General features: G+C 33.2%; 2 protein-coding genes and 1 long non-coding RNA gene across 3 annotated transcripts; 2 read left to right on the forward strand and 1 right to left on the reverse strand.

Moving 5' to 3' along the window:
- The first annotated feature begins 272 nt into the window (after positions 1–272).
- On the forward strand, positions 273–1,424 carry LOC118063411 (uncharacterized). The gene is made up of 2 exons (XR_012167951.1): positions 273–579; positions 673–1,424. It is a non-coding gene; the product is annotated as an uncharacterized lncRNA (long non-coding RNA).
- Positions 1,425–2,141: 717 nt separating this feature from the next.
- Positions 2,142–6,449, reverse strand: LOC118063410 (protein FAR1-RELATED SEQUENCE 2). The gene is made up of 3 exons (XM_035077429.2): positions 6,312–6,449; positions 5,321–5,787; positions 2,142–2,448 (listed from the first exon to the last, which is right to left on the reverse strand). The coding sequence occupies exons 1-3, from the start codon at positions 6,325–6,327 to the stop codon at positions 2,266–2,268; spliced, it is 666 nt and encodes a 221-aa protein (XP_034933320.1). The 5' UTR covers positions 6,328–6,449; the 3' UTR covers positions 2,142–2,265.
- Positions 6,450–20,514: 14,065 nt separating this feature from the next.
- Positions 20,515–23,285, forward strand: LOC118063415 (protein FAR1-RELATED SEQUENCE 5). Its single transcript, XM_035077435.2, has 4 exons — positions 20,515–20,626; positions 20,767–21,185; positions 22,353–22,570; positions 22,800–23,285. Coding segments are annotated over exons 1-3 (624 nt in total). The 5' UTR covers positions 20,515–20,625; the 3' UTR covers positions 22,557–22,570; positions 22,800–23,285.
- Positions 23,286–23,792: the final 507 nt, after the last annotated feature.

A 23,792-nucleotide genomic window follows, 5' to 3' on the forward strand; every position in this document is an offset into this window, starting at 1 on the left:
TATATACGTTAATGTATGTTTAAAAGAGTCATTAATATTAAACAAAAACTAAATTAAAAAATCAAGAGAGGATACAAAATAAAATATTTAATATTGAGTAGCTTTTGAAAATTATATGAAAATAAATTTATTTTTTAATAAAAATAACAATTTAATTTCTATTAAAAAAATAATTTTTTAAGTACGATAGCAGTTTTTTTTATTAATATTATTTTAACAAAAACAATATAGCTCTTTCTTTTTATCATGGGATCACCTTTGCATATGGTAGACGAGTCATCAATTACTTTTGCTTTCGGAATTTGCATCGTAGCTCCCACCTAACCATACACTTTAATGATCTGAACAGTACTGATGTTCCACATGTGGTTAGAATCAATAATTGAAGTTGATGCTTCTTTCTTAATTGAAATATCTTCTCAGCACAGTGCTTTTCACAGGTCCAACGAAGGAGAATTAGAAGTCCCTTTCCAACCTGCAAGTGTAAACTGCAATATAGCCTCGCCTGGTTCAAGTTCTTTACCCAACACAGACAGAGAGAGCTGCAGCAGAAGAAGTAGAGAATCTGATCATGAGCGGGTAAAATATTAGCTGTTTCGTGTCTTCACTCAGTGTTTTGTCGGGACTGATCAGATTTACCTGCGTGTTTGATTGGTTTTGTTGTCCTTTCAGGGAGCAGGAGGAGGAGGGCCAAGCAAAACGGCTGAATATGGAGAAAAGGATTCTGGAGAAACTAGACCAGCTAATTGGTGTGGCCAAAAAAGCTGAAGTTAACGATAAAGAAATCTTCAAGAAGGCGCTCGATGACCTCGTTAATGTCAACTCACTCTTCACGATAGCTGTGTTCGTGGGGTTATCCGTGGCTTCTCGCAACCAGTATAGCCTTGAAAATCGACGAGAATGTGACGCCGGCCCAGAGGTGGCGAAGAGACTTGTTGTCTTTGAAGTTATATCCTTTGCTTGCTTCCTCTTATCTAGCCTGATAGCCAAATCACTCAAGGTTTTTCTCAACCTTTTTCGCCCTCATAAATTCGAAGGACACAGGTTTTTTGGATAGGCTCGGGGCGTTGCCTTCTTATCCTCAGTGATAGCGTCAACTACTGGGATTGTGTTCTTGACACTTTCAATGGCCGATGTTGTACAGATTAAGGTGGGGAAGCTGTCCTGTGGGAGCTATTATACTGTCACTGCAGTGGCTACGCTCTCTGTGATTGTGTTTATTGGGGTGCTTATTTATTTGCCATCGATGTTGTTCACTATATTTTATATCATGTTCCGGATCCCAAATCAGGGTAGCTCAAATGATAAGGGATCTCAGAGTTTGGTTAAAGAATTTCAAGTGTAAAAAAAAAAAAAAAATTGCTGTCCTGTATTTTTAATCTCGAAGCGCAACCAAAACCTGTAAAAGGGTGGTGTTTACTTTACTCGTCTCGTAGATATTTGGAGCAAGACTGATTTAATCATTTTAACTTTCCGATACAATTTCACTTGTCCATGAGGCTTCCCTTGTGGCAGCGTGCTGTCCTCTTCCACGCAGTTAGAAAACATCTCCTTGGAAAACTAGTTACCCTACGCATTAAGGTTTTCGAGGAACACCTCTAGATTAAAAGTTTTCAGGAGTTCAAAGTTCAAGTCCTCCCAAATGCATGAATTCGTGATGCAAAAATAGGGGCAGCTATTAACTTTCAATTGCCATACAGGAACTTCTGTATATTGCCATGTTTCCTTTTATCCAACCATAGGAAAATCGGATACAATTGTCTGCTTAGGAAAAGACTTTTAAGAGTCGAGAAATTAGCAGCTTAGAGGCTTGTGTATTTCTGAAAAACAGGCTAAGACTGAAAGTTCAAACAACAGAACAATGGTTTCCTAAATCCTGTTGGGAGACGGAAGAATTGTATGAACTACATGTGGCATGGTTTAAAGAGATGAGACTGTCAAGGACTTGTTTTGGCGTGGAGAGATTGTATCAGATTCTTCTTCTGGAGATCTCTTGGCAAGAATAGTAAACAAAGAATCTAAGCTATTTTCAGAATTTCTGAGTTCACACCTGACTCTGCTCCATAGATGTGTCTCAAATGATAAGAAATGGTGGGATATAGGTCTCATGGTGAGAAAAAGAAGAAAAGGCCAGACTGATATGAAGTAAAGGACATTTCAGCTGAAACTACAGATTCAGACTACATTTTGGAGAAAAGGTATCAGCATCTCAAAGAAATTGTATAGAGACAAGCCAACTAGATTATCAAACAAGACCAACAGAAGCTACCTCCTTGATTCAATTTCTTTTACACTTTGAACTATGTCATCAATGTTTCTTGATAAGTGATTGGAATGCTCCTCCATATCTCTCAAAACCATATCAAGCTGTTCTTGATAAGCTGCAGATCGCTTTCGCTCTCGTTGTAGCTCAGCAGTCAATTCTCGAATCTTTACATCTTTCTCATCCTACAGAATACATAAGAAATAACTGCATGGTAAAAAATAGAAAATACTAACAAGATTATTGTAGAAATGGTTGAAGCCTCTATCTTCACCTCTCACGAGACTGAAAATGCATGTTACATTGGCATCGAAAATTAAAGGTATAGAGATCTAAACAAAATAATCACATCATCATCTTCGAGGTTGAGGTTGGACATTGAAAGAGAATTCTGTATATAGCCCATCTAGGAGCTGAAGTTTTCATATCAGATTCCAAAAACACTATAGATTTCCTATTTTTGGGCACAGCAAAGCAATAAGGATGGACTTGAGGTTCGTTTATACATGTTTGTTACTAAGGCCCAAAATCAATCTAATGTCATTTATTAGCTTATAGAGTGAACCGGAGCAAATCTTTCATAACAATATAAGAAGCACAATAATATCCTGAGAACTACTTAATGCAATTTTATACATAATAAACTCCCAAAGCCCAAAGGATTCCCAACTTCTTGGCTATATGAGGAATTAGCCTCAATGCAGCATTTTACAAATACATGTATCCCTGAGTTGAAGTTTCACTCTTTTGGTGCTATCTGGAAATTGTTCATGACTCTGAAATCGCTTGATTCAGTCAGAGAATGAACTGCACGCTTCAGATTTGAGATGATAACCATCTCAAAGAAAAAAAATTGTTCACTCAAGTCAAAATTTAATGACTTCACTCACATTTCACATCCCATAATCTCACACAAATGAAACTCAGGCATGGCTGGTGAGACTGCCTAACAGAATCTTCCATTTCGAATAAAGTAAGATTGCTTTACAAAGTCTTTCATCCAAAAGTTCACAAAATCTTACATTTAAAGTAAGAAGGCCTATAAATTTGTTATTTGAAAAAAAGGTAATGGCACATAGCACTGCTAGTCATTGGGAAGCAGAAAAAGGCTAGAACAAAAATGACCTGAACAAAGACCGCCAACTTCCACAAAATGACAAAAGTGTCCTCTAACTGTTGATAGTGGTACAAAAGAGAACCAGAAGGCCAACAGTTTTGGTCATTATACAAGTACCGCCTTCCTCTAATGTCATAAATTGCTCATAATTTAACAGCTCTACTTTCTGAAGTAGATGCTTTTTTCAATTAAAAAAAAAAAAAAAAAGATCTTTCTTATTAACAGTCACTTGCAGAAACCCATCCTTTATTTTTTGCTGGAACGGACCTATATTTTGGACAGAACAGGGAACTTCCAGATAGCACTGAGTCAACTAGTAATCATGATTACAAAAGGTTTTGAGCTTGTTCAGTTAAGCAAACGTTAGTCTTCACAGACATAAACATAGATAACCATTGACCAGTATTGCACCCCATCCAAAACAAAAGAAACAGCCTGGATATCACAGGCTGGTGTCTTCACGCGAAGAAGGAAGCAAAAGATTGATATCTCTATCATCAAAGATGCAGCACAGAACAGCACTGTGTGCACAAAGACAGGTTCGCACCATGGTGCTACCTATGCAGCACCATGTGTTGGAATGACAGGAGAACACCTTGATTAGGTTCTCATGGCAAGGAGTCGGGGAATATGCACAACCAAAAAAAAAAGGTGCTTACTTTACACTTTGCAGCTTGCTGCTTTCACAATAACCTTCACCTTCCAAACCACCCTTAGTGAACAAGCAAAGCACGTGGTGGTATCAACTCATTTTGTCTTGATTACCTGTTATCAAAGTCTCACTTGACAAGTTATAGCACTCGACAACATCAATTTGAAGTTTGAAGATTCCTGTGGTTGGAAGACAATTCTACTAACTGTAGCGAGTAATAAAATGTAGATTTGCCTCAAAAAGACATGTAGGAATCTCAGGAAACCCTTCCTGAATGTGGTTTGTCTCTCTACCACTCAACGAGGTTATCATGCAATCCAAATAAGAAATGGACATTGTGCTTCAGGAAGTAAGATGGATTGCCTTTGTTCCCTCTGACCAGGCTTACTTTTTGTCCTCCAGTTGCTGGCTCACTTTTGTAGGCCATCCAGTCTATAATACTTAATAACTGACTTGGACGCTCCAAATTTTGGGATTGACATAAACAAGATTATCTTCATTCGGTGGTTTATGGATTATCTCAACTAGCAGGAACAAGACATGACTTATTGCAAGGGCACGAAAAACTAATCTGAATAAAACCCATCTCCATTGCAAGAAGACTTGTTTTAGAATTTTTGTACAACCCTTCCTGAAGTCAAGTAGCTTCTGGAAAAGATATAAGCTGTATTCTAAATAGAGCACAGTTTATTGTATGTCTTGTGCTTAACAGCTCCATAGACTTGAGGAAAAGTAATGATAATCTCATCTTGCAGTAATCCAACTTACAAAAACTAATATTGCAAGAAGGAACACTAGAGCACTTGTTATCTAGTGTAGGCAGGCAACATGTTCTGACAAGCTTGATGCTTTGTAAGAGGTAAAATGATTGATCATGAACTTCAACAATAGACCAGGAAAACAATAAAAACTGACAAATACTGTGAAGCAAGGAAAGATATGGTAATGATCCACGTAGCAAGCAACTATTTAAACTGTCACAACAGTTGAGCTTTACTTTGTCCATGACACTCCAAGGAAAAGCCTCAAATGGATCTAAAGCTAGTAAGCTACCCATCAGCTTATGAGATGATTGAAACTTATAACCAATTCAACATTCGAGCACAATAACTGACAACGGAATCTACTGATAGATCAACATAATGAACATCAATGCTAGTGAATAACCCAGAAATTACAGCTAGGTGACTAACAAGTGGAAACATGGTAAATAGAGATATAAATAGGCAGTTAATACTTTTTTCTTAAAAGTAAAAGAAACGGGAGACTTTTCTATTGCTGCACTCACCGGTGTTTGAGATAAAAGCACAGTCCGCCGACCATTAGCGGGTGTAGGTACCAAGGGATGATTGTGCTCCTTTACAAATCTTGTTACAACCCATTTTCCTGCTTTCTCTTTCTTCACAACTATCATTGCCTTACACCCTTCTCTTGTGACTGCTCGAGGTTTCCTGTTTTCACTTCTTCTAGGTCTTAACTTACGAAATCCTTCTTTATTGCAAACAAGTCGACGCCAAACAACCTTCCCATCACGCATTGATCGTCGAAATGCATCGACGCGCATGATAAATCCCACATGCGTCGCATATGCATCATAGAACACCTTGGCAGCCTCTTCAGACTCAAACTCCATGCCTACACATGGTTCCATATCAGAACTTGCTTCACTAATTGCCAACTCTTTACCATTAGAACTCTCCACAATTTGATCCATGTCTCCATCTTCACTCATAGAAGCAGAAGCGTTTTCATCCACTGTAGACAACACCATACAGACTTGATTAGTTCAGTTGCAACAATGCAAAACAAAAACATTGACTATGCAAGAAGAAAACCCTTTTATCGAGGCTTTTTCTTGATAACAGTGCACTGCTCATTGCAGAATTTGATCCAAGAAACCCACTTGTGTCCCATCATGTTTCAGTCCAAATGCTCGAAATTATATAGTTTAAGTAATTTTATGACGCCCATTTTCTTGTACAGCTACTAAGAGAACTGGTTTTTTCAAATATTAATTCCCAAAACATACAAATCAAAAGAAATAGAAGGTTTCTAGGTTTTGTACTTTACATACATCAAATAGGAGATGTAAGCATAAAATGGCACCCAACCTAAAAAAACCTTTTTTGTGTTAATGATTGAAGCTTCAACATCACCATATTGAACACACCAAATATACAGAATCAACAATAACAAACGAAGGGTAAAAACTAGAAGAAGAAGAAGAATGGGAACGTGTAAATAATAAATTAATTCAAGAATTATGAAAGAAAACTCACGTTGTGATTGAGACATAATCAAAGTTCAATGCTTTCTGTATGGAATGGAATGGGAATAGAGATAGCAGGGGAGTGCGGTGCTTTCCCCTGGTTGGTTGGGTTTGAGAGTCTCAAGACCAGAGACACAGGGTTGCTTTCTTTTCGCTTCTTTTTTTATTGGGTGGTTTCTCTACAGTTGTTTTTTTTTTTTTTTTTTTTACTTTTTTTTTTTATTATTATTAACTATAAGCTCATTTGTTTATGCTTTTTAAAAGTGATTTTAAAAAGATTTAAATTTTTAAATTTGTGTCTTAATAATGTTTTTGAAAAGATTTAATTTTTTTAATTTGTGTCTTAATAGTGTTTTTGAAAAAATTTAAGATTCGCCTTCACCTGCAAAACACAGGAAAAAAAAACCATAGAAAAAAAAAAACCACAAACACAATCAATTTATTTCTTCCTTTGTTTTATCTATTTCTTTCTTCTTCATGGTTTGTCGGTTGATGGTTAAACCAAGATGATCAATCTAGTTGTGGGTTGCGAGGGAGCGAAGGTGAGGAAGAGTTTTGGTCATTTACGAGTTGATGATGTGGAGGGTATTACAGCTATTGATTATGTGGCTATGGTGGCTGGTTTCGATGTGAAGATCGCAATTAATGGTCTTTAATTATGAGGGAGAATGGGTTGGTGTTCACGATAGCGATTCTAGCTGTGAATTGAAGGGAAGGATGAAGACGTGTAGATTGGAAAGAAAAACTTACTTGTGAGAATTTGTTTTCTTATTCCTGAATCAATTACTTCAGTGCCACTTCAATTACTAGAACCAAAGTGATATTTCATAGTACGACCATCTTTGTAAATCTTGTCAACGTAATGCAGAGATTCCAATATGAGAGAAAAGAATGAATGAATGATTATTCAATAAATGAAAAATTATTTTTTCATATGGGTTATGTCCATTTATATATGATTAAAGGAGCCGGTTACTTCCGTTAGTAACTCCTCTAATAACTTGGACCAGACCCATCCATCATGGGCGGACCAGACCTAACCCAATAACCAACATCTCTCACTCGCCCATGAAGGACTGAATCTCTCTAATACATTATACTTCAAACTTGCATAAGAATTTCATGCTTGATAAACGGACAGTACGACCTGAAACACACAGTGAAAGGAGCTCCATTATATAAACCTAATACAAGCTATATAGGAGACATCAACCTCATAATTAATTATTCCTTAAAGTGTACTAATATACCCCAAGCATTTTTAGTTACACATGACTGAATATAATTCAATCCCTCGAGAATTTCATACTCAATCCATCATTACAATTACAAGAATTCTAAATCATATCAGATCTATTCAAGTAATATGATCCTGGCCGGTAAATACAAGTAATAAGTGTAGAACTAAAATTATTTTTTTTTCGCTCTCATATCAATCAAATTTGAATTAACTCACTTTTATATGAGTATTCATTTAAGTCAAATCATTCTATGACTATAGGATATACTCCTAAAGTAGTAATCATTAATACATCATCTCATGATATAGTCAAAAGTCATAAAGGGTAAGATTTTGAGACCTTAGACATGATTTTCAGAACTCACATAATAAAAAAGCAGGGATCCATTCTTTATTCATGTAATGATCGTAAACACATGTAGTATGAAACACATGTTATAGTGGAGCTTACTCTTTTCTTTTCTTAAGACAAAAAGTATATGTCGTTGCTCTCCTTGTTAGAGGAAATACATTCTACAAGTCTTAGTCTTGTTGCTAAGAACATAGACTTCAAATCAAAAATTCTCATTGGCTTATTTTTCATTAGTGGCAGATGAATAAGTTCACACTTGGCTTCAATCATAATGGACACATGAATGGTAAAAATTCATTCGTGCCGATTCTTTTATTTAAGAACCTTATCTTGGTCCCAGCCAAGGTGACTTTTTTAATAATCATTTTGAGTTAAAATTGCTCCCATTATGCCCAAGTCGTTTATTGAGCATTAAAATTCAAATAGTTTCATCTCTACTCGCCTTACAAGTGTTCGAGGTGATTACTCATGTGAGGGAGTCAATCTAAGTATATCGACATACTTCAACAAATGGTATTATACGATACTTAATAACATTTATTCATTACTCAATCACTATAAGTGTAAACCCTCTAGGCGAAAAACTATAAATTGACTAATTTCATGTAAAACAAAAAGGAAACAAAATTTATAACTCTTGATTGGGTTATCAGAAAATTCTAAAAATTTACGTGGAGCCTTATAATATGATTCCTTAGCTTCGGTTAAAATTTCAGAATTTTTAGATAAATTCTGAAATTTGATGAAAAATCACAATTTGACTAGTTTTACGTTATTGGACGTAATTTTAAATTCGATCATCAGATTGAACTAAAATTTTATGAGGAACCTTAAAATATATTGAATAAAATCTGGTTAAAATTTTAGAATGAACGGAGCTCAGTAGTGCTATCAAAGAATAAGGACCGTTAAATGGAAGCAAAAAGACTCATTAAGGGTAAAATAGTAATTTACCATTAAAAAAAAAACAAGTCAGCCCCTTTTCTATTATGAACTGCCGACTGGGCAGTAACAAATAGGAAGAAAAAAGAAGAGAGAAAAACATGAGAAAAACATGAGAAGTTAAGAGAAAAACAAGAAAAAGTGAGAGAGAGCTTTGAAACTTTAAGATTGAAAGACTTGGACCATTAAATTAAGGAAGAATCAAGTGAAGGAAGATATAAGAAAGGAAGGGAGGGCTGGACACACTAGGAGGAGAAAAAAAGTTGGGAGAACTTAGATTGGTAAGCATGAAAAGTTTAGATTCTTACTTGAATGAAGTGTTTTTGGGTCTATTTGAGTAAGCTATCAAACAATGACAATGAAATTTGATTTAATTTCTCATAATCTTGATTTTTTTTAAATTAGGGTTCTTATAAGAATTTGGGGATTTTGAGAAAACTAGTAAACATGATGGAATTGAGGTAGAATATTGTAAAAATAGTGAATGTAAGTAGTAATTAAGAAAGAAATTGAATAATTTTGAAGAAAAGAACTTGTGATTAAGGATGAGGAAATATAGGAATGAGGTTTTGATTGTTTTATGTTTGAGAAATGATGTTATTTATCTTATTTGAAGTATTTAGAATATAAACAAGTGAAAGAAAAAAAAAAAACACATCATAAGAATGTGAAAAGAAGAAATAAATAAATAGTAGGAAAAGTTCATGGGAGAATTCTTTAAGTGAGTTAAAAGAAGAAAATTGATTAAAACTATATATTGAAAATGAGGTGACAAATGAATGAAAATTTTGGTGTAAACCCCAATCAAATAAAAGATATTACGTGCTTTAAATTTAGGCACATAGGAGAAATGATAATGGATTAAAAATGTAGTGCAATCTGATTGATTCAGGAGTTGTACCGAGAGCAGGGCATCAGGCAGGAGGAGCTGGGCCATCCCGAGCAGACGGTAAGTGATTCATCACTTTCGTTTAAAATTCAAAGTTTCATTATTAGTTATGAGTTGTTTATGACATGTTGATAAGGAAGAAGTAGATGAAGAAACTGTTAGTTTGTATGAATTACTGGTCAATATAAAATTACCGGTTGGTATGGAATTACCGGTTGTATTGGCTATTGATAGAAAATAGCTGGATGTTGGGTAATTCGTATGGAATTACCGATTGTATAGGCTATTAATAGAAAATAGCCGGATGTTAGGTAATTCGTATGGAATTACCGGGTATATTGGCTATTAATAGAGAATAGCCGGATGTTGGCCAATTCGTATAGAATTATCGGTTATATAGGCTATTGATAGAAAATAGCCGGATGTTGGGTAATTCGTATGGAATTACCAGGTATATTGGCTATTGATAGAGAATAGCCAGATGTTGGGTAATTTGTATGAAATTACCGATTTGATAGTTGGCTATTTAAGAAGGTTAGCCGGGTTTGAGGTAAACTTTGTGAATTTCCAAATTAAAAATTAAGCAATGAATGTTGGTCATAGAGGTCCTATAAGTAAATGATTAATAAATTATGAATGGGTTCTTAATGTTGATATATAGTAAGTTGGTGATGAAAAAAATAAATAAATAATTTGATATAATTTGAAGACTTGTGAACATAATAGCTTTATCATCTTTAATGTGTTATCTTCCTTATTTCTTATTAATGTTATGTATACAGGTTTTTCACGAGGTGATGCGGAGCATTAAAAATGGGCTTTGTGTTTTAATTTGTTTATTTTGGGGGATTTAATATATTTGCTTTATATGTAATTTGTATTATATGGAGATTGTAATATATATATCCTGAACATGTTTTGCTTTCGGTACTTGTACATTTAAAATGTATGAGTAAGGAACTAATATTATTAAACTAATCAAAAAGAATATTTAGTAATTATAATCCTGCATGTTTAGAAGATGAATGCATGTTAATGTAATAGTTAGTTCAATATGAATCTTTTGAGTTTATAATTGTTTGTAGTTAATGTGTTATTTGTTGATGATGTAAGGTTGAGAAAAATACAATGAAGTATAGTTATGTGAAATATATTTGATGAGATTGAGATATGATCTAGGATGGTTGGATCAAAGTGGAAGTTATAAGTATTATAATTGAATGATGTCTAGTCGATAACTTGGTAACATCAGAAAACAAAGGAAACTTTGTCAAAATTTCAAAAAAAAAAAAAATTCCTATAATCTTAGACATACTATTCAATACTTGATATTAGTAAAGAAATGTTTGAGATTTCATGCCATTATAATTTGAGGGTGTTACAATAAGCTTTTGTATTATCCTTAAAACTAATTATATTACTAATTACATTCTACATAAGCCAAGAGATCTCACATGTCTAACAAATACATCCCTTGCTATTGGTTTTGTGAATGGATTTGCAACCATAGAATTTGTAGAAATGTGTTTTAGGATCACATCTTATTCAGTAATTGCTTCTTTAATGTAGTGATATTTCATTTTGATATGTTTGTTCTTTCCATGGTATTTTGGATCTTTGGCCATAACTATTACAGCAGTGTTATCACAGTAAATTGTCACTGAGTCTGATGTTGATTTGATAATTTTCAAATGATACAAGGAATGTTTTAACCAAACAGCATCTTATGTTGTTGCGGAACAAGTTACATGCTCAGCCTTCATATTAAATAAGGATATATAGGATTGTTTCTTACTCCTCCATAGTATTGCACTATCATTAAGCAAGAAAGCACATCCTGAAGTTGATTTGGATTGTTTGATATCTCCTTTCCAATCAACATCACATAAATCAATCAATCGTAAGTCTTTCTTTCCTTGGTAACATAACATGTAATTTGAAGTTTCTTTTAGACATCGTAGAATTCTTTTAACTGTCATCCAGTGTTTCTGACCAATCCAAGGTCTGATTGATATTGGCTAACCAATCCAACTTCATAACATATATTGGGACGTGTGCATATCATTGCATACATCAAACTACCGACAACACTAGCATAATGTATTCTGGACATTTTCTTCTTTTCTTTTAGAGTTTTAGGACACATATCACAGCTTTGGCTCAAACTTTTATCAACAAGGGTGTCCATTGGTTTGTTATCTTGCATGTGATAGCACTCTAACATCTTTTTGATGTAAGTCTTTTGAGTTAAACCCAAAAGCCTTTTAACGCGATCTCTTATGATTTTCACACTAAGAACATAGCTAGCCATGCCCATGTTTTTCATTTCAAAGTTTGATGATAAGCATCTTTTAGTAGTATCAATCATTTTTTTGCTATCTCCAGGTATTAAGATGTTGTCAACATATAAGGAAAATATTATAAAACTATTGTTAAAACGTTTTAAATACATGTAATGATCTTTTTCCATCATTGTAAAACCATCCTTAAGGATAGCTTGATGAAACTTGACATTCCATTGTCTCGAGGCTTGTTTAAGACTATATATAAATCTTTTAAGCTTGCAAAATTTGCGCTCTTGTCCTTTAGTCTCGAATCCTTTAGGTTGATCCATATAGATCTCCTCATTTAGTTCTCCATTGAGAAACGTGGTTCTAACGTCCATTTGGTATAACTCTAGGTCCATTTGTTCGACTTTAGCTAAAATAAAATGAACTGAAGTAATCCTCACAACTAGTGAGAATGTATCTTCATTATCAATTCCCTCTTTTTTAGTGTAGCCTTTCGCTACTAGTTAAGCCTTATAACATTCTATTGATCTATCCGCCTTACGTTTAATTTTAAGTACCCATTTATTTACAATAGATCTTTGTCCTGATGGTAAATCAACCAAGTCCCAAACTTGATTAATTTTCATTGACTCCATTTCTTCTTCTATTGCTTTAATCCATTCACTTGCTTTAAGATCAAATAGAGCATGACTAAAATGTTTTAGGTTCTTTATCATCTTGTGGAGCAATCATAAACGCTTCCCCCTCAATCTCAAATCAACGACGATGAATTTGTTCATAAATGCTTCTTTGAGGTTAAGATTGCTCATAATCTTGCTCCATAAGAGTAGGAATAGGTAAAATATTACTATCACTGTTTCTAGGAGGATTACAAATTTCATTTAAGTCCTCTACTCAATGGCTTATTGCACCATAATCTAGATTTTCCATTTCATATAATTGAAAATCTTTTTCAACCTTACCTGTCTTTGGAAAAATATTTTCTAAGAATACAACATCACGTGATTTAATCTATGTCACTCTTCCATCAGCTTTTTCATCAATAAATAAAAATCCTTTGGAATCTTCAGAATATTGTATAAAGATACACTTATTTCCCTTAGGACCAAGTTTATCATATTCATGAGAAGTATTGTGAATATAAGTTGCACACCCTATGGATGGAAAAAACCTAGATTAGGTTTGACACCATTCCATAGTTCATATGAGGTGGATGAGACAGATTTAGAGGGCAGATGATTAAGTATATAAGCAGTAGTCAACAATGCATCTCCAAAAAAAAATTGATAAGTTAGCTTGCATCATCATTGACCTAACCATGTCAAATAGAGTTTTATTCCTCCTTTTCTGCTACACCATTTTGTTGTGGAGTATAAGGAATAGTTAGCTATCTAGTTATACCCTTTTCATCATAAATTTTTTAAAATTTTTTGAATAGATATTCATGTCTTCGATCAGTTCTTAAAGCTTTGATATTGGTACTTAGTTTATTCTCCATTAGATTTGTGTATCGAATGAAGCAATCCAATGCTTCAGACTTATGTGAGATCAAATAAACATGACCAAATCATGTGAAATCATCTATAAATATAATGAAATAATTCCCTCCATGTCTTGTTCTCACATTCCTTGGGTCACAAATGTCTAAATGAATAAGCTGTAATGGAATACTAGCTCTTTTAGCTCTGCCAAATGATAATCTAGTTGCTTTTCCAACAAGACATTGCTCACAAATGGGCAATTTCTCTTTGGTAAGTGATCCTAAAAGATCAGCTCTTGCTAATCTATGTAATTGATCTTGCCCAATGTATCCTAATCTAACATTATATTATTATCATTAATAATGCTGGAATTTTGAACAACATAAATTGAAGCATTATAATTAATAGATACATTAACGATGTCTAACACCATAAAACCATTTAATATAAAACTAGAACCATAAAAAATATTATCCAGATGTATTTTTACATAACCAATAAACGCAATATTAAAGCCCAATTGGAGCAAAGCAAGAACAGACACAAGATTCCATCAAACTTCTGGAGCGTAGAGTACATTATGAAGAAAAAGTGTGTAACCACCCTGCAAATCTAGTTTGCAGATTTCGATCCCAAGCACAACAGTGGAAGCATTATTCCCATATATATGTATCTACTTCCCTTTATAATTCGATGAAATTCCACAAAGGTTGTTGAATCCTTTACTATGTGGTTGGTTACTCCTAAGTCTATAATCTAAAAGGGAATAGACTCAGTAAGCATTAAACAATTGTTAACGTATAAGTTAGAGGGATGATTGTGGTTAAACATTAGCTTTGGCTTAGTGCAATTATGAGCATAGTGACCAGGTTTGCCACAATTAAAACAATTCATATTTTTGCTTTTCTTATTGCTATATTTTCCATGCTTGCGCTTATGTCCATTACTACTTGCTTCTTTTCCTCTCTTGTCATATTTAGGACCCTTAGCCTTACCCTTTTTATATTTAGAGTCATATGATCTACGCATCTTAGTCTCAGATATAAAAGCCTCGTTTATAGGCTTCTTAGCATGAAGTCGATCTTCTTCAAGCTCGACATGACGAGCAACATCATCAAATGTCTTGATGTTGTCATTATAGGTAAGGTTAACACACATATCTTCCCAATTGCTTGGCAAAAAGTGGATAACTACTTGGACTTGTTGTTCATCAGTCATCTCATGCCCAACACCTCTTAATTCACTAATCATGTTAAACATGACTGTAACATGCTACCTCATCGTTTGATTTTGGTGCTTCTTATAACCATCAAATTTGGGGGTTAACTGATAAAGTCTAGTAGTGAAGGTTTCTTCATATTGAATGTTTACTACATCCCAAACAGATGGAGCTGAATGATGCCTTTTAAAACGCAACATTATATCATTTCTCATGCTGCTCCACATCAAAATGCGAGCTACACGATCCTTGTGTTTATAGGTTTGATATGCTTCCATATCAAGCCTATGTTGAGCAATGTTTCCTTGCTCAGGTTCAACCATTGGTTTTGTGATTGTTTCCAGCATTTATTGCTCTTCCAAGAGATATTCAATCTTATGATGCCAAACATCATAATTCTTTTCACTTACTTTATCTTCATGGTTCAAATCAACAATAATACTTTTAGATGTAGCCATATTAAGCGTTATTGACAACAATTACAAATATTAGTATCTAGTAAAATTTAATTGACATATTTTGCCACTCCATTCTAAATTAAACAAATAATAATCTAACACATACAATAAAAATGAAAAAAAAAATGTTAAACACTTAATCAATTTCCATTTGTATGGTTTAATTATTATTGGAAATTTAAATGAGTGCAAAATTATAGTTATTAGTTTCAACTAACAACTCTAACTAATCAGGTTGCAGAATAGAATGTAATTAAACTTAAATTACATAAAATATGCAATTCATAATAAACAACCAATCATCTTTTAAAAAAAATACAATATTAAGAATAATAAATGTTAGAATTATTTTATATTGTAGGCACATATAAGTAAGGTCTCCAATTACGTCATCAACTTGATCAAAGTCATCTTCTCTAAGTTCATTTTGCTTAAACCATGGAATGAATTTAGTAGCAATGTCCAAACGACATGCACTTCTTCCAGTGCATCATATACCCTTTTTAGTATACTGAAGTTCCCTCTTAAGCAACATTTCACTAGCAAGATTGTTGAAATCTCAGGATTCCAGCCTATATTCCAACAATAGTTGCATAGACATCCATTCCTCAAGTAGAGAATTGAGAACGATTAACATTTGATGTTCCGTGTAGAATTTGTAAACACCACTCATAGCCAGTCTACTCATCCTATGATACATGTAATCAATGTGCTCTTGAATTTTATGAACATGAATAAAGGCATAACCTAATAAATAATTAATTTATTGTTGCTTATCCACTACAACAAAAAATTCCAAAAGCACATAAATATTATACTTAATATTTAATGAAGGCATGTATCATCATATATGTTAAAAAAAAAAACACACACGAAAATTAAGCAATTTATTTTAACAATGAATAAATTGGCACCACAATTAAACAATTTATATTAAGAATATATTAATATTAATTGCTTCATTATTATTGTTTTTATTTTTATTTTTAAATTGTCTAATGGCAGTTACACATCTCTTAAAGATATGTTCTTTCATTTTTGTTTTCAGCTGCCAAATGGCAATTATAATGTGCGGTCATGTTTTTTTTTTTTTTTTTTAATTCTCTCAATTGCCAAATGGAAGTTTTCAATTAACTACGAAATTATAGTCAAATGGAAATGGTAGTTTCCATTACCAATTCACATGAAATTGATGGTTGTTCTTTTATTTTTTTTGTCAACTGCTATATGGCAGTTATTTAACTGCCAAATGATAATTCTAATTGACTACTGCTATTGTAGTCAATTGGAAATGGAAATGGAAATGGCAGTTTTCAATCTTCATTTTTCATTCAATTCACACGATGCATTGAATTATACAACTAGCATGCGTAAACTCTTTTCTAATTAATTATAAAAAAGATAAAATCATAACTAAATTACTTCATAAAATTTTGTAAATTCAAAATTCTTAATGGAAGTATTCTTTTAAGACAAAATTTACATCTAACATTCATGTGATAACAAATATATGGCATAAAAAAATATTAAAAATCATGGCTCTAATACCAATGTAGATTCATGGATCAATTATTTCAATGCCACATAAATTACTAGAACCAAAGTGATATTTCACAATACGACCATCTTTGTAAATCTTGTCAAAGTCATGTAGAGATTCCAAGATGAGAGAAAGGAATGAATGAATGATTATTCAACAAATGAAAAACTATTTTTCATATGGGTTATGTCTATTTATATATGATTAAAAGAGGCGGTTACTTCATTTAGTAACTCCTTTAATAACTTGGACTAAGCCCATTCATCATGGATGAACCACACCTAACCCAATAACCAACAAGAAGCCTTAGGGGTGGCTGGTGAAAAATGAAAGATTACAATGAGTTTGCCCTGTTAAAAATGGAGAAGAAACAATAATGGAAAGTGCAGCTTAGGTTTTAGGTGAATGATAGGAGGCTGATAATTATTGTGTTTGTTGTAGCTATGGTGGTTAGGATGATTTGTTGTGACTTGGATGTATGGGTTGTTGCTGGTATAATGGGTGGCAACTAGCGAAGAAGATGAAAGGGAAGGTAGTGACAATGAGAAAAAAAAAAAGGGTTGTGATGTAACAACCTGGCCTAACCTGTAAGACATTGTTCATTTTGGGTCTTATCATCCTCACATATTTGTTCTTGATGACCACACATAGCTTCAAAACACGTCTAACAAGTCAGCAATCAACACTATTAATAAGGTTAGCTACCAAATCCTCACCCTCTGATGTGAGATATTACAATCCACCTCTTTTAAAGGAGCCTAATGACCCAATTAGCACACTCGGATAGTCAATGAGATCAGCTTTGATATCAAATATAACAGCTTGAGCTAAGCTGCTAGATATTATCCGCTTTAGGCCTTACCGCCATCACGGATTTGTTCTTAGCGAACACACATGGCCCCAAAATACATTTGATAAGTCAATAACCAGCACTACTAAAGAAAAAACCACAAACACATAATCAATTTATTTTTTCCCTTTTTTTATTTTCTTATTTCTTCCTCATGGTTTGTCGATTGATGGTTAAACCCCACTGGTCGATCTGGTGGTTGGTGATTTTGAGGAGGCTGCTAGTCATGGGGAGAATAGTTGTGGATTGTGAGGGAACGAAAGTGAGGAAGAGTTTCAGTCATTTGCGAGCTGGTGGTGTGGAGATGATTACAACTACTAGTTATGTGGCTACAGTGGCTTGTTTCAGTGTGGAGATCACAGTTAATAGTCTTCCACTATTTAAGGGAGAATAGGTTGGTGTTCACAATGGCGATGTTGGATGTGAATTGAAGGGGAGGATGAAGACACCATGAGGGTAGCTGGCGAAGAAAGGAAGATTATAATGAGTTTGGGCTATTAAAAATGGAGAAGAAACAAGAATGAAAAGTGTGGTTCGGGCTTAAGGTGAATTATGGGAGGCAGATAAAATTGTTTTAATGTATTGATGTTAAAAATAAATTTTACAAAATAAAAATATTATTATAATGCATTTTCTAACAATAAGTACTTTGCAAAACAACATTTACCACTATATTAAACATCCTCTAGATACTAGTGTTTTTTCTATCTCAAATCGGATGCAAACTTGAGATATGTATTTATAATAAAGAGTTTCAAAATCTTAAACAAACACAATCTATATCGTTTCTTCAAATTAAATTAAATTTTTGTAAAAAGTATGAATAAAAGATTGATCTAAATTTTTTTTTTAGAAAAAACACACTATATTCTCTAATTCTTTTATACATTATCAAATTGCATTTTCGATCAAAAATTAATCCTTGATTTTTTAATCACAAATTTAACTTTTTAAAAAATAAAAATAAAAATGGAGCTAAAATTAGGTTACAGCACAGGTTGAATTTCTTCATTAGCGCCACATGACAGTCGTCATATGCCTAGGTCTTTCTCTGAAGCTATCAGATATCAATTATCTTACTATGATTTTGAAGCAGGCTATTTTCTTTGATTGTATTTTTGTTTGCAAGAGCCTATACTACACATGTAGAACAACACCATATACTCTATTTTTTTTTATAATTTATCTTTAATGACGCCCTGTACTTTTCCTTTTAAAATTCAGAAGATTTTAATTATTAAAATTATAGCTAAATTACTCATATTCTATATTTTTGTTTAAAAACTTATTCATTTGAATTCTATAAATTTTATAGTCATTAAAAATTTACATAATTATTAATTTTAGGATCCGTAAAAGTAGTCAAAATATGCGTAAATTTATCCAAACATCTATATTAATAATAATAATAATAATAATAATAAAAAGGGGATTTTGTATTAGTTATGAACATTGCTTATACCATTGCCACTCTATGATTTTTCTATACACAAACATGCTTTTTCCTCCAAAGACATTAACAAGAAATTGCTGCCGTCTTCTTAGACAGGGTACAGTCAACCACTTTACAGGGAACAACTTGAACATCTCTTTCTCACGTTTACAGATAATGCTATCAGCTCTTTGTTGCAGGATCACTAACTTTGAACCCTTATGCATTGCTGGATGGATCTACACTTTTGCGAAGAAATATGGGCAACCCGCTGCATATGCACTCTTTTTTTTTTTTTTTTTTTTTTTTTTGTATCATAATTTGTAGGCTTTGTTTGGCTTAGCAATTGTGATATCTCATGCTAACTTTTGCTCTTTTCCTTAGAAGCTGTCTAAGATCTTAGTGCATAAATTATGAGCTCTTTTAGATTGCTTTGTCACACTAAATACATTTTTTTTTTTGCAGTAATTCTTGTTAAATACTTTTTATGCAATAATTTCTTGGCCAACTACCTAGACAAAACTTTATTTACACAATGAAATTTGACTTACAAGTAACCTATCTAGTTTTTAGAACCTGTTTGAAAGCGCAGTTGAGGTTATTTTCGAAGTGTTTTTTACTTGAAAATACATTAAAATAATTTTTTTAAAAAAAATTATTTTTGATATCAACATATTAAAATAATCTGAAAATACTAAAACAATATTAATTAAAATTAAAATAAAAAAAATAAAATTTTTTAAAATACTTTTTAAATATAAAAATAAACAGAGCCTTAATGGATAGGAGTAACTTATGCATGTGGAATCTGGGCTGCCTATTAATTATTTCTGTCATGGAAGGATTTTTTGTGTCTAGGAATGGTAAGAGTACTTCTCCATGAAGGTGAACATGGGAGGTATGTTTTCAATTGAGAACGGAAATGAAGAAGTCGAATATAATTATAAACATTAATATATATTGTTTTTTTATATTTTATATTTATTTATTTCTTACAAAATTGAATTTTTAAAATAAATCTATTGTTGAATTTATATTTTTATCTTATATATATTTAACTATATATGAGAAATATGTAAAATTCAAGATTTATATGGATTTAATATTTATCTTTTAATTAGATATTAACTATCAAATGTTATATATATATATATATAAGAAAAAATAGACTAACTTTTTTTTATTTCGATTTATTTAAAAAGAGATCATTCCATGATAAATTAATAAATTAATTTACTCAAATTAAACTTACAAGAGCACTTTATCCCATAAAAACAAAAAAGAAAGAAAGGAAAAGCAGATAATAACAAGAATATGTATTTATAAAACTCATTAACTAATACTAATTTACTCGTATATTTTTTTCTTTTCTTCTTCTAAAATAAGATTAGTAAAAGTGTGAATCCCTCGTAACGCTTTTTTTTATTATTATTAAAATTAAAATAAATATTCGGTTCAGTTTATATATTTTTTAATTTTATATACCCTAAAATCAATATAAACCTATTTTAATTCTACCATTATTAACTATCATGATCTCTTAGTTTGACCTTATTTTCAACATTAATTGGATATATCAAATATTCTATTTGATGCCTCCACTCCTCGTCCACCCTCTCTTTCGATTCTCAGTAAGTTCTTCTCTCCTTTTCCCTCTGCTCAACTCCGCAGTTTCGATTACATTAATTTTTTGAACAGCATGGTTTTTTTTTAATTGAGGTAATTGGAACAGGAAAGAATTAATGATGGTATGTTTTAATGACTGTATCAGTGGATTTGGACAAGGGTGTCGTTGACACTTCTACTTGTCGTGTCGAAGAAGAAGAAACTGTTGGAGATGGAATTGCAGAACCGGATGTTGGTATGGAATTTGAATCTGAAGATGCTGCCAGGAGATTCTACACAGAGTATGCCAGACGGGTAGGATTTGTTGTGCGTGTTATGCAACGTCGACGTTCGGGGATTGATGGAAGAACTCTTGCTCGTCGTCTTGGATGTAACAAACAGGGTTTTTCTCCTAATCACAGGACTGATGTTGGCCCGGACAAGAAGCCTAGGCCCAGTGCACGAGATGGTTGCAAAGCTACAATCTTGGTTAAAATGGAAAAGTCTGGAAAATGGGTCGTTACTAGATTTGAAAAGGATCATAATCATCCTTTAGTTGTCACCACCTCTGGATTCAGTTCATCAGTTAGTATCTCTACTCTCAACCCCTTGCTTCTTTGTTTGTTCATAGAATTAGAATCTATTCAACAATCATTTTCATCAGCCGGGCTAGGTTTTGTTTTTTAAATCTTTCTGGGGAAATATATTTTGTGTATTTCTCTCTCTCTCTCGGTGCCAAATGCCAATGCATGATTACTTGGTGTCATTACCTTTTGTTATACGTATTTAGAACAGGTTTAGTTGTTTCCCCAACTCTTAGGTGGGTGAAGCAGCCTAAAGTTTTCCACCAATGTTGCCTTTCTGAAACTACAATCGCCATTATTAGTGGTATATATATTCTGCAGTATAAACTTGAGATGGGTTTCGCTGTGCTGACATCTTTTGTTTTTCTCTCGCATATGAATTTAGCTCCTCCTCAAAATGTTAAAGTGGGAGGGCATTTATGTGGCTTATATGTATGATGATGATTAGCCTGGTCAAATAGGCGTTTCCTGATTTGCATTTATCTAGCTTTCTCAATGCTTAAAGAAACCGGACAACTACATGCATGTGTAAAAAGACTGTTTCTTTGTGAATCAATCAAGTGCTATTTCAAAGATTGCAATAGTTCTTGAATAGAGAAGGGTGGCTTTTTTTTCAACACTTTCAACCGGTGTATGTGGCCTTAGGCTTAGCATCATCTCAGCAAGCATGACAGGGTGTTCTACTTATGGTCCTTGCTCGGATATGCATGACACTATGTCATCATATCACATTTTACTCTTAGCCCTGCCATTAACTACATCTAAACCTCTTGTTTGCTGTTCTTACATCACGTTAATTACCAGTCACGTTGTTGAATGTGGCTCTTAATTGGACTACATCTATTACCTTTCTTGGGCGTTTCCACAGCTGTATGCATTTATTGTATGCTCTGTGTCGTAATTGAATTAAATAATTGCATCAGGATATACAGTTTGCAGAGTTTTGACCATTTTTTCTATGTGAGTCCGATATTTGCTGGCATGTCTCCAATCGGCATCCATATTTGCAATATGGGTGGACGGACAGTCCAGTGAACCTTTTTTTCTGGTGGCTCCTTGAGTTATGCAGAATCAGCAGGCACAAAACATCTATGCAATCTAGCTTCACATATTTACTGTGATTTGATTTAGTTACCATAGCAATTTGTTTGCTTTTTTGAGCATGTAGGGTGACAAGGATAAGAAAATTGAAGAGCTTACTCAAGAGTTAGAGCATCAGGAGCAATTATGTGCTACTTATCGTGAAAAATTACTCAGTTTTATGAACAATGTTGTGGAGGAAGCAGAAGAACTGGCTTCAAAAATTCAAGTTATTGTGGACAGTGTCAGGAAAGTTGAATGGGAAGTGCAAAAGTTTTCCCGCCATGGATAGCCTTGGCATTTAACGTAAGTATTTACTTTTGGTCATGAAAGCCTTTGATCGTTCTTGGTGTCTTATAATCATTTTATTTTGCTCAAGATGTTTTAGGATTCGATTTGGGAACATTATTCATTAAATGCAAAGTAAAATACATGTTTTCTATGGTCCTGAAGTCTAAAAACATATTTTTTTACCTGTTTATACGGTCAGATAATGTACTACTTTCTGATATATACTTGCTGCAATGCATCTCAGGTTCACGAACACAGGAACTATCTGCCCATACACCGCAGACAAACACGTCAGGCATATGTTAATGAACTTGTAACTCAACTAACATCCATTTCCCTCTCTTCCAAGAGGTCTCAGGTTTTGGTCTCTCTTTCGCAACCAGTGAGGCTTACACAGGCCAACTGCAATTTCAGATGAAACGGCATGCCACTCAAGTTTTGTTTATCATTGTCTATGTTTCTTTCCTTTATTCATAATGTTCAGGAACAAGTTTGCTTCTTCCTTTCCGTCCATAAAAGGGCATTGGTCAAAGCTGGACGTTCATCTAATGAGCTGCGAATATGCTTTGGATGAATGACAGGGAAAAAAAAAATAAAAAAAAATCTATTGGCATTGTCTTGGGACTCCACAAGAACTGAAAACCCTTTAGAAGCATAAAAGTAAGCAATTTACGAAATTGAAGTTGGAATATTGTAGTAAGACGGAAAGGCACTGTCTTGCTTGCATTAATTTTTCTTGTTGTGATAGTTCCAGATTGCAAGTTGGTTGGATGATATTCTTCACTGTCAAGTAACAGGAAAAATTAATTTGAGGTAATGGAAGTGATATTGAAATATTTCCTTTTCTTTTTGGATGGGGTAGGCCAAGGCAAGTGAAATTAAAACTGAAGGTGATAGCTGGCCCAATAAGCCGGGCCCAGTAAATAATAATAATAAAAAAAAACAAATGGAAACACTCTTCAGTCGGGTTGTTAGTAAAAACATTTTACTATTTATGCTGGTCATAGTTATAAGAGGTTTAATGAAGGCCCAACATGGATTTGCCAGTATATTCATGAATAAGCAGGTTACTCTAGTGTTATTTTTAAAAGAAAAAACTCAAATGGTGTGGTTTTGAATAATTTTTTAAAAAATCTCATTTAAATTGAGATTAATTAGATAATAATTTAACTTGTCAAATTATTTAAATTTAATTAGATTACTTTTTAAAACGTTTGAAAGAAACTTGTTGGACTAA

The sequence above is a fragment of the Populus alba genome, chromosome 14, assembly GCF_005239225.2.
Source record: "Populus alba chromosome 14, ASM523922v2, whole genome shotgun sequence".
Classification (NCBI taxonomy): domain Eukaryota; kingdom Viridiplantae; phylum Streptophyta; class Magnoliopsida; order Malpighiales; family Salicaceae; genus Populus; species Populus alba.

Coding starts and splice junctions, on each gene's coding strand:
- LOC118063410 (XM_035077429.2), bottom strand. Junction 2,449..5,320: donor TGCTTTTATCTCAAACACCG/GTGAGTGCAGCA, acceptor TGTATTCTGTAG/GATGAGAAAGATGTAAAGAT.
- LOC118063415 (XM_035077435.2), top strand. Junction 21,186..22,352: donor CCTCTGGATTCAGTTCATCA/GTTAGTATCTCT, acceptor TTGAGCATGTAG/GGTGACAAGGATAAGAAAAT.